Raw genomic sequence first — 13,227 nt, 5'->3', positions numbered from 1 at the left:
AACGGGAGATATCTAGGCCGCTTAGTGAGGGCGCGTGTGTTCAGCCCGCCATCTTGCCGGAACTCATCTACGCTTACAGTCTTATGTACACTTCCGCAAATCTTTATGACGTCATTTTACTTTCATATGCCCGCGCTATCAGCACCCGGGTGATGACAGAATAAATGACAGCTCATATTCCAGTTTTACATATTCTCCGAGCATAGACGTAAAATTTTAAATCCTACCTGTTGCCTTTCACCAATCACTTATTTAGCTGCTGTCGCATCCCTTGACATGCCATCTCATTTTCCCTCTTTCTTTTTCTATTTTTAGCCCCCGAGAGCTTTTTTGTTTTATCCATCTTTTTCGAGTTTCAACGACAATGTACTGCTGCTTACTCAGCGCTCACGGAGCCCCGCCCACTCGCGAGGTTCTGTCTAAATTCTATGACGGAATATTATGAGAGCACCGGGGCCTGTTAGACCTCTAAAATTTACACACACAACTTTTAATATACATTTGTATTTTTTTATTATTAAAAAAATAATTATAACTGCAGGAGAATTTGGAGACATGTCCTACCAAAATGTCCTTAGGTTACTTAATGAAGACGTGTGTTTTGGGAGCCATGTTCCCCTGACAGCCTCAGTTTGTTTCATTTGGTGCTCATGTTCTCTGGCCTGCACTTTACAGGGAACACCTTATGTGTGACTTTAGTGTATGAACTGTTCATGTTTCAGGTCTAGTGCTCCAAGCATGATCAAACACTGAGGACCTCATTCTCCATCCTTTTTTTTTTTTTTTTTTTTTTTAGTAAACTTGCACAGAACTTTGTCCCTGGAAAATGGTTAGAAAAACTGGAAGTGATTTAAAGGTAAGCTACTTTACACTTTTTTAAACACTGTAACCTCAAATACTTCTTTGTGTGTTATTATGAACTATTCTTTATCTTGTATTATCACTAAATAAGTAACTATAAAATCATCTATTTAAACAGAGAGTTTCTCTGCAAGATTATGGGAATGACTGCGGTATCTTCTTGATCATCGGGAGTTAACAATTGTAGTTAAATTGACAAAAGATTAAATTGGCAACATTGTGAAAAAAAAAAAAAAATAATAATAATAATAAAAGTACACATTCATTTTTAACAGTTTAATGCTGTTCATCTATGCTCCATGACACAAATGTTATTAAAATATGTATTTAATATGCAGTACCTCTGGTTTATGGCAATGGAGGCTTATTTTGATTTCACTGTGGTAAGTGTTGATTAAAACTGACGTTATACACCTTTCTGAAACAAGAGAACCTCTCAATCACTTCACACACCTCACGTAGATGTAATCTTGTAGTTACTGACTTGCTGAATTGTGGTTTTGTGATGAACTGATTTGAGTCTTACTCCTGTGTCTGAATTAGTTTATATGAATCGTTTTAGAGAAATGTAAAACATAATTGTTTTCCTGTTTAGAAGGACATGCCAGATCTTAGAAGATGGTGGTTTATAGATCTGATGGAGAACTTTCCTCTAGTAGAGTAATCTTTTTAAAAATTGACAAATGCTTTTAATGCAACTGTTAAAATAAAACCAAAAAGTCTTATTTTCATTAATGTGTATTTGCAGTCACAGGAAAAGATTGCACATTGAACTGAAGATGAGAAACAAACTCTTAAAGGAACTTTTACACCCGTCTTCTGCACACAGAGGAATATAAATATTACTTATCTTAATTGATAAGTATAATATATAAAAATAAATCTTAATATCTTAATTGTGTAGATATTTAGAGAACACATTAACTTCTTTCTAATGTACAACTCTGTGTTTGCTGCTTTAAAACATGAGTTGATATTTGCAGGGATCTGACCCGGTAACGTCTGAACACAAAGCAGCTTCGCTCACAGGTGAAATGACATAAAGATGACAACGACACGTTTCTGAGGAGAGTCGGTTCCTTCAGATTCATTCAGTTAAAGACATCTGCGACGCGTTTTGATGAAACATGCAGCGCTCGTATTTATTCAGTGACATCATCGCTCTTTAAAGTCTAACCCAGCCATATCACGACTCTTGTCTTTCGATTATAATCAAGACATTTCTTATACTATTGAACATATTCAGATCTTTTCATGGCCTTAAGTTTGACACTACTCACTCCAGGAGTTTTAAGGACCCCTCAGAGATCTGCTTTAGCCCGAGTCCTGATACACTTCTGACCCGACTGAAAACACAAAAGCCCCGGGACGTCAGGCTAGTGATTCTGAGAGCCCTGCAGCTAGAAAACACACAATCTACCCGAGAGAAGACGTCTTTCACTGCTGTACGTTAAGAGGATGCTGTTAAATAGAGAAACACAATTATATATATTTGAACTTCTAGCTCTTAAACTTGGACATCATTATTGAAAGACAAATTCAAGCAGCAAAAGCAGCCCACACTGTGGACTATATGTTCTCTTTCATGTAAATAAATAAATTATTAATAATAATAATAATAATAAATCATTTTCATTCATAGGCGACATGATTCAAATTTAATTTCAGTTCAGATTTTTAAGTGCCATTATTTAAAAATGCTTTATTGACTGATGTTCATAGACAGTCAGTTGTGTTTTCAGATGTTATGTCATATTGTATGTTTGTAATATCACAGTAAATCCGTCTCCTAAATGATTACACCCATGTGCAGTCACAGCTCATCACCCTAAAGTCTCCCTGATTTCAGCTGGACGCGGCTCACAGTGAAAATGAAGGTCTTCTGGTCACTTTGACTCTCTGGACGCTGGCGATGTGAACACAGTTACTGTTCATGATGCTCAAACTACTGAAGAAAATCCTCAATATTGATTTGGAGGTTAATATGAATGTGTTTCTGACGAGAGATGACTGTTTTCTGAGAAGTTTATGAGGAATAATTTCACAAAGATTGTCTGAACATTCGGTTTCTGCTTCAAATTGATTATTCAATCAAATTATGTGTATGATTATTATTGTATAACTAAACAATATGAAATTAGATAAATGATATGTATATGAATTATATAACTAAAATAAGATAACTGTAATTCAATTAAATTAAATAAAGATGTTAGTCTTTATCTTTTTATTTTAAAGAAGAAAAAAAAAAAAATATTTATTTACCCAGTCATTAAAAATAACAAATATCAGAGCTGTAACAATAAAATCATGATATTTTTGGTTAAGGTTATCATACTGTCAAAATATCATACGGTCCACACCTAGTCACAACTGAATCTTATTCTCATGTAGTAGAGAGAGTTTAGGAAGATGATGATATTAAACTCACCCTTCACTGAGAGAGAAACAGCAGAGCTTGATTGTGATGAGACTGATCTTCCTTCTATGTGTCCTCTACACGTGTACTGACCCGCATCAGATGATTCAGATCCTTCAATAGTGAGAGTGTTTCTGTCTACAGTGTAACGCTGAGACACTGGAATGTATGAGTTTCCTTTCCTCCACTCATATTTCCAGTCTCTGTCAGACTCAATCACACACGTCAGAATCACTCTCTCTCCAGTGAATACTGTGTCTGGAGTCACAGTCAGAGTAGATTTTGGTGAACCTGTGAACAGAAGAAAATGTACTTCATGTAGTAGACTTCATGTAGTTGATAGTGATACAGTTGTGATTAAAATTGACTATGTTATGATTAAAGTTGTAATAAAATATTTATTTATTTGTTTGTTTCGTCAATTTCAGCTGTATTTTGAAATGAGAACGTTATTAAAACATTATTGAACAGTTCTTGTTCTGGTCGATAGGTGGCGCTGTTTTCAGTCAGAGGTTTCACTAAAGCATTTATTTTAGTTTAGTTAATTTTTTGCTGCACAAGATCTGATCCCTGAGTCATATGAATTGATTTTATTTATTTATTTTTCTCTCAACAGTAATCACTTCATGTCTCTGGGTCACAGTCGTCCAGTGCTGCACTTTGAGAACTCTTGATTTAGTTTGAACATTTATTGTGTAAATCCTATCTTTCACTCATGGAGATAACATGCTCAGTGTGTTTTGGTTCAGTCGGAGATTGCTGTCCTTAAATAATTACATAAAACATGAAATCAGATCTACATCCTCTAGATGTCAGCAGTGATCACTCAGTGTCTGGTCAGATTGATCTGGAGACATTTCATCATTATAACAAGAAAACAATGAACCTTTTTCTAAGTTTAACTTGTTTTGTGCTAAAGTACCATTTTTGCATTTATGTTACAATATTCTGAAAAATTATGTAACAGAGGAATTATTATTATTCTTATTATTTGTTTATGTAGTAATATTACTGTCATTATACAGATGTGTCCTCATGAACCATCATCCAGATCACAGTTACACATTGAGGAGGTTTTAAATGATCTGAACATCACAAAAGAGTTAATGACACACAGTCGTTTTTGCAATAGACTACAATAAGCCTTTTATTTAATTGTTATTTTTATTTAACTTTCATAAACTTCCCCCACAGCAGTGTTTAGCAGCATGAGGAGCTACACATATAAATGATGCTGAGTGAAGATGAACAACAGCAAAATATGGACATGAATTATCAGCAAAGAGACAGATGTGTGATCCTCATGTGATCCATGTAGACAAATAAACTACTACAACACTATTCATATTTAATAAATCAAATGTAAATCAGTAGAGCACAATACCTTGAGTGAGTCCAGAGTGGATGAAGGACATCAGCACTAAACACAGAAGAAACAGATATGAATCATTTCCATTGGTTCAACACAATGCAGATCACAGAAACATGTCTAGAGTTTCAGCTGAAAGTGTTTTTCTGTTTTGATGCTCCATGAGAACCGATGGAGGATATTCTCCATCATTTAACACACACAATGTCATCACAGCATGGGTCTAGAATACACTCAACCTGTCCCTCCACTCCACATACTTTTATTAAAATCTACATTTGTCTCACACATGTTTTCAGTCAAGTGTGTTCAGGTCGAGGTTTTCAAGAGACAGAGTGAACAAGTCTAGATTTAAATTCGAAGATGCTCATGCTTTTACCATGGTTTACAGTATTATTAAATATTTGAATACCTAAGATTAATGAATGTTCAGAAGAATTTTTTCATTGGCAGTTTATGTTGACCAATGAATTAAGTAAGGAATAATTGACGACGGCCGCTGAATTATTAGAAAAGTAATGCACACCTGAGGTGGTGATGTGGTCACGATGTGAATATACTGTTACCACACCTCAAGACATCGATCCAATGATTTAATTAAAGGGATTCGTCCGGTTTGTGAACTTAAATTGCTATTGTGCGTATGACTTCTTTAACGCATCTCTTCCAATGCTGGTAACGGAGGCTTGAGACAGGGGCTGGGACCAAAAAGTGGCCCTGGACTTTCTGACCCACTGCAGCCCACCACAACATAACACATCTGCCACTGTTTTGAGGTCATTAATTAATTTAATATTTAAGTATACAGTTTGGGGATTTTAACCAATAGGGGAACTGATCCTCCGTTGAAACAGAAAATTTATTTATTCGAGATGTTCAATAATAGATCATCTTTGACTCGGTAATAGAAATTCATGATCCGGTTCATGAACAGATGATTCTTTTGGGTCAATATTTTAAAATATGCTTGTGTGAATGCTAATGTACCTCTGTGGTCTCTAAACAGCGCTATTATTACCTCGCTAGTGAGAAATGTCATCTGTAGCCTTTAAGTTGCTGACTGATCAAATTGTCAGGGCAGCGCTGACAACACTTCTTGTGCAAACTGCGTGACCGTTATTACTGTTAACTATGTGAAGTGATCTGTGACTGTAATGCGGTCAGAGAGCTGCCTGGAAATACATTCACTGTGCGTTTAAATAATGTCACACCTCAGAACGTTCATCAGCCAATCAGATTCAAGCATTCAACCGCCCGTAGTATAACTAATGTTAACTAGTGAAGCCCTAATGTAAAGTGTGAATGAAAGATAAAGAATCAAAACTCTAGGGCATGTTCTAGTCCAGATTTTTTTTTTCCAATAGCCTATTAAGTCTAAATATTTATGTATTTGCCGCAGTGATGAACACCATAGCAGATCCACAAATTTGAATGTCTATTTAAATCCGTTTTAGAAAATATTGCAGCTGCTTTATTTATTGGGGTTTCCAGGGTAACAGCTGCATTTCATCATCATTTCATCAGTGGAAGTGCATTAGCATGGTTTAAATCGTACTTATATGACCGCCATCAGTTCGTAGCAGTGAATGAAGATGTATCATATCGATAACAAGTGCAGTATGGAGTACCTCAAGGCTCAGTACTAGGGCCGCCACTCTTCACGCTTTATATGTTACCCTTGGGAGATATCATCAGGAAACATGGTGTTAGCTTTCACTGTTATGCTGATGATACTCAGCTCTATATTTCCTCGCAGCCCGGTGAAACACACCAATCTGAAAAACTCATGGAATGCATAGTCGATATAAAAAATTGGATGACGAGTAATTTCTTACTGCTAAATTCAGAAAAAACAGAGGTGTTAATCATAGGGCCTAAAAACTCTGCTTGTAATAACCTAGAACACTGTCTAAGACTTGATGGTTGCTCTGTCAATTCTTCGTCATCAGTTAGGAACCTAGGTGTGCTATTTGATCGCAATCTTTCCTTAGAAAGCCATGTTTCTAGCATTTGTAAAACTGCATTTTTCCATCTCAAAAATATATCTAAATTACGGCCTATGCTCTCAATGTCAAATGCAGAAATGTTAATCCATGCATTTATGACTTCAAGGTTAGACTATTGCAATGCTTTATTGGGTGGTTGTTCTGCACGCTTAGTAAACAAACTACAGCTACTCCAAAATGCAGCAGCAAGAGTTCTTACTAGAACCAGGAAGTATGACCATATTAGCCCGGTCCTGTCCACACTGCACTGGCTCCCTATCAAACATCATATAGATTTTAAAATATTGCTTATTACTTATAAAGCCCTGAATGGTTTAGCACCTCAGTATTTGAATGAGCTCCTTTTACATTATACTCCTCTACGTCCGCTACGTTCTCAAAACTCAGGCAATTTGATAATACCTAGAATATCAAAATCAACTGCGGGCGGCAGATCCTTTTCCTATTTGGCGCCTAAACTCTGGAATAATCTACCTAACATTGTTCGGGAGGCAGACACACTCTGGCAATTTAAATCTAGATTAAAGACCAATCTCTTTAACCTGGCATACACATAACATACTAATATGCTTTTAATATCCAAATCCGTTAAAGGATTTTTAGGCTGCATTAATTAGATAAACCGGAACCGGAAACACTTCACATAACACCGTACTTTCTACATCATTAGAAGAATGGCATCTACGCTAATATTTGTCTGTTTCTCTCTTGTTCCGAGGTCACCGTGGCCACCAGATCCAGTCTGTGTCCAGATCAGAGGGTCACTGCAGTCACCCGGATCCAGTACGTATCCAGACCAGATGGTGGATCAGCACCTAGAAAGGACCTCTACTGCCCTGAAAGACAGCGGAGACCAGGACAACTAGAGCCCAGATACAGATCCCCTGTAAAGACCTTGTCTCAGAGGACCACCAGGACAAGACCACAGGAAACAGATGATTCTTCTGCACAATCTGACTTTGCTGCAATCTGGAATTGAACTACTGGTTTCGTCTGGTCAGAGGAGAACTGGCCCCCAACTGAGTCTGGTTTCTCCCAAGGTTTTTTTCTCCATTCTGTCACCGATGGAGTTTCGGTTCCTTGCCGCTGTCGCCTCTGGCTTGCTTAGCTTAAATGACACTATTTAACTGAACAGAGATGACATAACTGAATTCAATGATGAACTGCCTTTAACTATCATTTTGCATTATTGAGACACTGTTTTCCAAATGAATGTTGTTCAGTGCTTTGACGCAATGTATTTTGTTTAAAGCACTATATAAATAAAGGTGATTGATTGATTTCATTATTTAGCGCCATCTGCTGTCAGAGAGTGGATGTGCTTTCATTCAGCGCGTCTCTCACGTGTTCCTCATGTGCTTTGCTTGATTACATCAGAACACACGCTCTTTCAAGCAGTAAACAGAGGTGTTGTGTATTTTGACCAGTTGATGGGAATATTATTCTTAAAATGCATTCCAAATTGTTAATAATTTTTATATATAATTATTCATGGTATTTAGAAGTGCCCACGATAACAACATTGTGCATATTAATTACCAATTAATTACTAATTAATTGAGCATATCACACCAGTCCTCAGGTCCTTACACTGGCTTCCAGTTACATTTAGGATTGATTTTAAAGTACTTTTACTCGTATATAAGTCACTAAATGACCTAGGACCGAAATATATTGCAGATATGTTCACTGAATATAAACCTAACAGACCACTCAGATCACTAGGATCAAGTCGGTTAGAAATACCAAGGGTTCACACAAAACAAGAGGAGTCCTCCTTTAGTTACTATGCCGTCCGCAGCTGGAATCAGCTTCCAGAAGAGATCAGATGTGCTAAAACACTAGTCACATTTAAATCTAGACTCAAAACTCATCTGTTTAGCTGTGCATTTATTGAATGAGCACTGTGCAATGTCTGAACTGATTGCACTATATTTTAACAGTTTTTTTAGTATTTATTATTATGTTAAATCATTTTCTAACTGTTTTAAATTCATTTTAAATAAGTAATTGTTTTAAATAATTTAAGTTAAGTTATTTAAGTTTTAAAGTAATTTATATAAGTTTTAAAATTACTTGTTTTATTCTTGTTATTATTTTTCTTTATTATTATTTCACTTTCTTTTATGTAAAGCACTTTGAATTACCATTGTGTACGAAATGTGCTATAGAAATAAACTTGCCTTGCCTTGTCTACCATGATATATTACATTAACGCACGTCTATAGGAGCGCAAAACACTCTCATGCAGTTTATATTTAATTCATACTGGAAGCTGGAGTGTGTTCTCGTGCAGAAAGTCAAATACAGTAATTAATTGTTGTTCAGAAGACAGAAATAACACAATACTGATGTGCAATGTTTCCCTTCTAGCAAACTATCAGCTATCAAAGCTAAGCTGAATAAAAAACAGAAACGTTTAGACTGATGAAACATGAAGACAACACATATGTGATTAAAATAATATAATAATAATAATAATAATAATAATAATAATAAAATATGGTTTATGTGTGTGTCATCTTCAGGTAGGCAAAAAAAAAAATTTAAATTTAAAATTTTGCTAATTTATCTATTATAGTATTTAAAAGATAAAATATATTTAATATATATAAAAGTATATAAACCACTATATAGAGAAAATATAGAGAGAAATATAGAACACAAATGACTGTTTATTGTCCAGCAGTGTATTTGATTTAACCAATTAAAAGAGATGAGAAAAAAATAACAACCTTTTCTTTAGATAAAAAATTACTATATAATGTATGTCGTAAAACAGTTGCACACTTGTAAACACACATTACAAGCAGATATGAACATTAATGTGATGATTGTTTCTCATCACTGACTCTTCACTGGAACAGAAGACCAAACCACATCAGGTCAAAGTGTTTGAGACACCGCCTCACTTCCTGTTTGACTCTAAAAACATCATTTTTTTTTTTAAATACAACTTAATGTTGTCACATTGGATTAAAACCTACTGACTTTGCTCAAAGAGTAACAACTTCACAACATTTTTTCTATAATTTTTGGAAAATTTTCCCTCACCTTATTACACATTCTGTGTCCCGGGTCAAAAATGACCGGCCTACAAAAAATAGCTTATAAATCTCTCATTATGCTCTATATCACCAAATATTAAATTCTATATTTTTGTCAGCTTGTTTTCTTTGAATTGGGACAGACTTTGAATCAATTTTTTTGCAGACATCGTTGATCTGAGCCTAAAACACACTATAGTGTGATAAACAGTGCAAATTATTTTCATATTTTATTGCTTAGTGACAAAATGATCCATAAATAATGATTTTTTTTCCCTCTCAAAAACTGAGGTCCATAATCTCAATATTAGTAACACCTAATTTAAACGCACTTTTTGAAAGGGCTGCCCTTCAAAGTTGTTACAGGGTTTCCAGCAGCTCAAGGGTTAATTGTGACACTATAGTGACTGTGAAATAATCTGAACACTAGTGTGTTTTCACATGAAGTATATTTTAAATGAACCAATCTCAGTTCAGTTAAAGTGAACCAGCGGTGAGTATGTATATGAAGTATATTAAGAAACAATAAATATGTTGTTCAGAATGAAGACCGAACACTTTCTGAGTGTCACGTGTTAGAGGAACATGTTCATATGTTAATGATGAACTACAGCTGTGGTTTTTCTGCTGAGAACCGACTTCACACATCTGCTAAAAATGATGTTGAGATAAACTGGTTAAAAATTATTTTAAAAGTGTCTCAGAAAACAGAAGTTCGTTCAGAGAAACATTTGAGCATCATTTTTTGGCAAATGTGATGTGTTTGATAGACTGTGTTTTCTGCAATGAAATTCAGTCATTTTAAAGAGTAATTAAAGATCAAATATATTTGGGGGGGGGGGGGCTATATGCACAATTCATTTTCAATAAGAGAAGCAGAAAGAATTAAAAGTGAGATAAACGAATGTGTTTTGGTCACTGTTCTCAAACTCTTGATGTCTCTGATGGAAAGTCTATTTGAAGAAACAATATCACACAACACCAAACTCGTATTAAACAAATACATCTGATTTAACTGAACTACCTGAAATATGAAGAATGTGTATTATAACAAAACCAAGCAAAAGCACACGTCCACAGATCCTCCATCTTTCACAAGCAGCACAGATAAATACATGTTCTCTCAAACTCTGGATCTGATCCACACGTAACATATCATCACATTAATCTGAACAATAAAGAATATGATAAACAGCAAGACGGTGGATTCATAGACCCTCCTACACACAGCACAAGCATTAATCTTCAGCTGAATACTGTATTAAAAACAGAAGATAGTGTAGAATATAATGAAATACTCACAGAGTGTGAGAGACAGTGCACTGGAGCCCATACTGACACATTAACAGACTGTTTGAACTAAATCAGACACTTCCTGCTTTTCACACTTCAAGAAGAGATGAGGGAGGAGACAAACTCTACACACAAATACATCAAGAAATAGGAAGAAAACCAGACCCATTCGAAGATATTTACTCTTTTAGTGCATTAAAGCTGTTAAAGCTGTTTTATCCTTGAAAAGAGAAAGTCTTCATTAATTGTTCTCACTCTGCTTTGTTTTGTTCGTTCACAGCCAAAGCCTCACAGATTATGGACAGATCAGAGAATAGCAAGTAAATCATGAACAGTGTTGTGCGGAGGCACAATCAGCGGCGTGAGAGGAAGCAGAAGAGGGGTTAGCGCAGAGGTATTTGTGTTCACATCAATGATGTGTGGTGCCACGATGCTGTTTTGGTCTGCAAACACTGCTCACCCCTGCTGGAGTTTATGATTATTAAGTGCCAATCGTTTTTATCTGCCGAGGGAATATACAGCCATACTGCTCGTTGCTGTATACATTCCTCCAAACAACAACAACAGGAACAGTTACAGTAACAGTAACAGTAACAGTAACGATGCACTAAATAAACTGAACCAGCTCATCAGTGAGCAGCAGACAGCACACTCCGATGCTTTTCTCATCATAGCTGGGGATTTCAACCATGCAGACTTAAAGAGTGGGTTTCCAAAAACACACCAACACATTAACCTTCCAACACGAGGTAATACAATTTTAGACCTTTTTTACAAAACACAGAGAGGAGCTTACCAAACCCTCCCCCACCTCGGAGCCTCAGATTACATCACTGTCATGCTAATGCCTGCATACAGACCGCTCATTAAAGTCACCAAACCAGTTTACAAACAGATTCAAGTGTGGCCTGAAGGGTCGTAATAGGCTCTTCAAGACTGTTTTGACACCACTGACTGGAATATGTTGAAGCAGGCTGCCACATACAATTACACCACAGACCTCCAAGAGTACTCCAAGACTGTCACTGCCTACATCAACAAGTGTATTGATGATGTAACGGTCACATAAACCATCACTGTCCGGGCCAACCATAAGCCGTGGATGACAGGAGAGGTCTACAGTCTCCTGAAGACGTGGAGGGCTTCCTTCAAAGCTGGAGATGAGGTGGGCCTGAGGACAGCTAGGACCAACCTGTCCCGCTATATCAGAGAGGCTAAAGCCCCTTTCACACTGCACGTCTGACCCGTCAAATTGCAGGAACATTGCCGGGTCACCTTATGTGTGAAAGCAAACACATCCCGGGATTGATTCCGGCATTGAACCCGGGTCGGGGACCTAGTAACATTGCCGGGTTCAATCCCGGGACGAGCGCTGTGTGAACAAAAGCCAGATCTAATGCCGTGTCGTAGTGATGACGCATGTTATCGTGTGACTCTTTAACCGGCCGTTTTGAAGGTAGATCAACGTTCGCAAAAAAAAAAAATATATATATATATATATATATATTAGTGCTGTCAAAATTAGCGCGTTAACGCATTCGATTAATTTGAAATATTTAACGCGTTAAAAAAAAAAATAACGCAATTAACGCGGTTGCAGTTTTTTTTATTTCCAGTTGTGGCCTATGTGTGTTCAACGTGCAAAGAAATATGGATAAGACCAAGGAAGGACTTTTAGACGGAAAGTTTCAGTATAAAACTCTGCCGGATTACTCTTCAGTCTGCCACAAGAAACATTACTCATCATTTAGTCTGCCACAAGAAACAGCAACATTAAAATCATGAACTCAAATGTCATTGTTTAAAAAAAAAAAACAATGACTGTAACAGTGCGTAAATCAGACCTTTCTGTAACGCTAACGTTAATAAGCTTAAACGAAAATAAAGAAATAATTGTGTAGCGGAGTATTTTTTGTACACAGTGCCGCGAACTGTCAATCACTCCTGAACGCGTGCATCACACTGTCCTCCTCAGCTGCTGCAACTTGCGCTCTCTCTCTTCATCAAGCTTTAAAACAAAAAGGGGACAAAAAGATCATATTGTCTTTGTGCATAGGCTATAGATTAATTAGATAAATGAATATCTAAATTTGTGCCTTGCCGTCTACGGTATTTTTTTAGAACTTAGAAAAAAGATGCTGCAGCCAATGAGCAGCCAGCGGGGGCTGCAGGACGACTCAACCTCCGCAGACAGTTTTTAATGTTTATCAGACAATAAATACTCAAGATTTT

General features: G+C 36.4%; 2 protein-coding genes across 3 annotated transcripts in view; both read right to left on the bottom strand.

Moving 5' to 3' along the window:
• The window catches only part of LOC113096659 (basement membrane-specific heparan sulfate proteoglycan core protein-like), a 126,053-nt gene extending 114,900 nt beyond the window's left edge, over positions 1 to 11,153 (bottom strand). The window contains exons 1-3 of one of the 2 annotated variants that reach the window (XM_026262071.1): positions 11,005 to 11,153; positions 4,665 to 4,700; positions 3,293 to 3,571 (exon numbers count right to left, since the gene is read on the bottom strand). In XM_026262071.1, coding sequence (XP_026117856.1) covers positions 3,293 to 3,571; positions 4,665 to 4,700; positions 11,005 to 11,035 — 346 coding nt within the window. In that variant the 5' untranslated portion in view covers positions 11,036 to 11,153. The remainder of the gene's footprint in view (positions 1 to 3,292; positions 3,572 to 4,664; positions 4,701 to 11,004) is intronic. The other variant, XM_026262070.1, reaches the window with a different exon arrangement.
• The window catches only part of LOC113096660 (obscurin-like), a 262,435-nt gene that overhangs the window by 195,143 nt on the left and 54,065 nt on the right, over positions 1 to 13,227 (bottom strand). The gene's annotated exons all lie outside the window — the stretch shown is intronic.

This window comes from Carassius auratus, unplaced genomic scaffold (assembly GCF_003368295.1).
Source record: "Carassius auratus strain Wakin unplaced genomic scaffold, ASM336829v1 scaf_tig00216014, whole genome shotgun sequence".
Lineage (NCBI taxonomy): Eukaryota > Metazoa > Chordata > Actinopteri > Cypriniformes > Cyprinidae > Carassius > Carassius auratus.
This window is presented reverse-complemented; position numbering and strand designations above follow the sequence as displayed.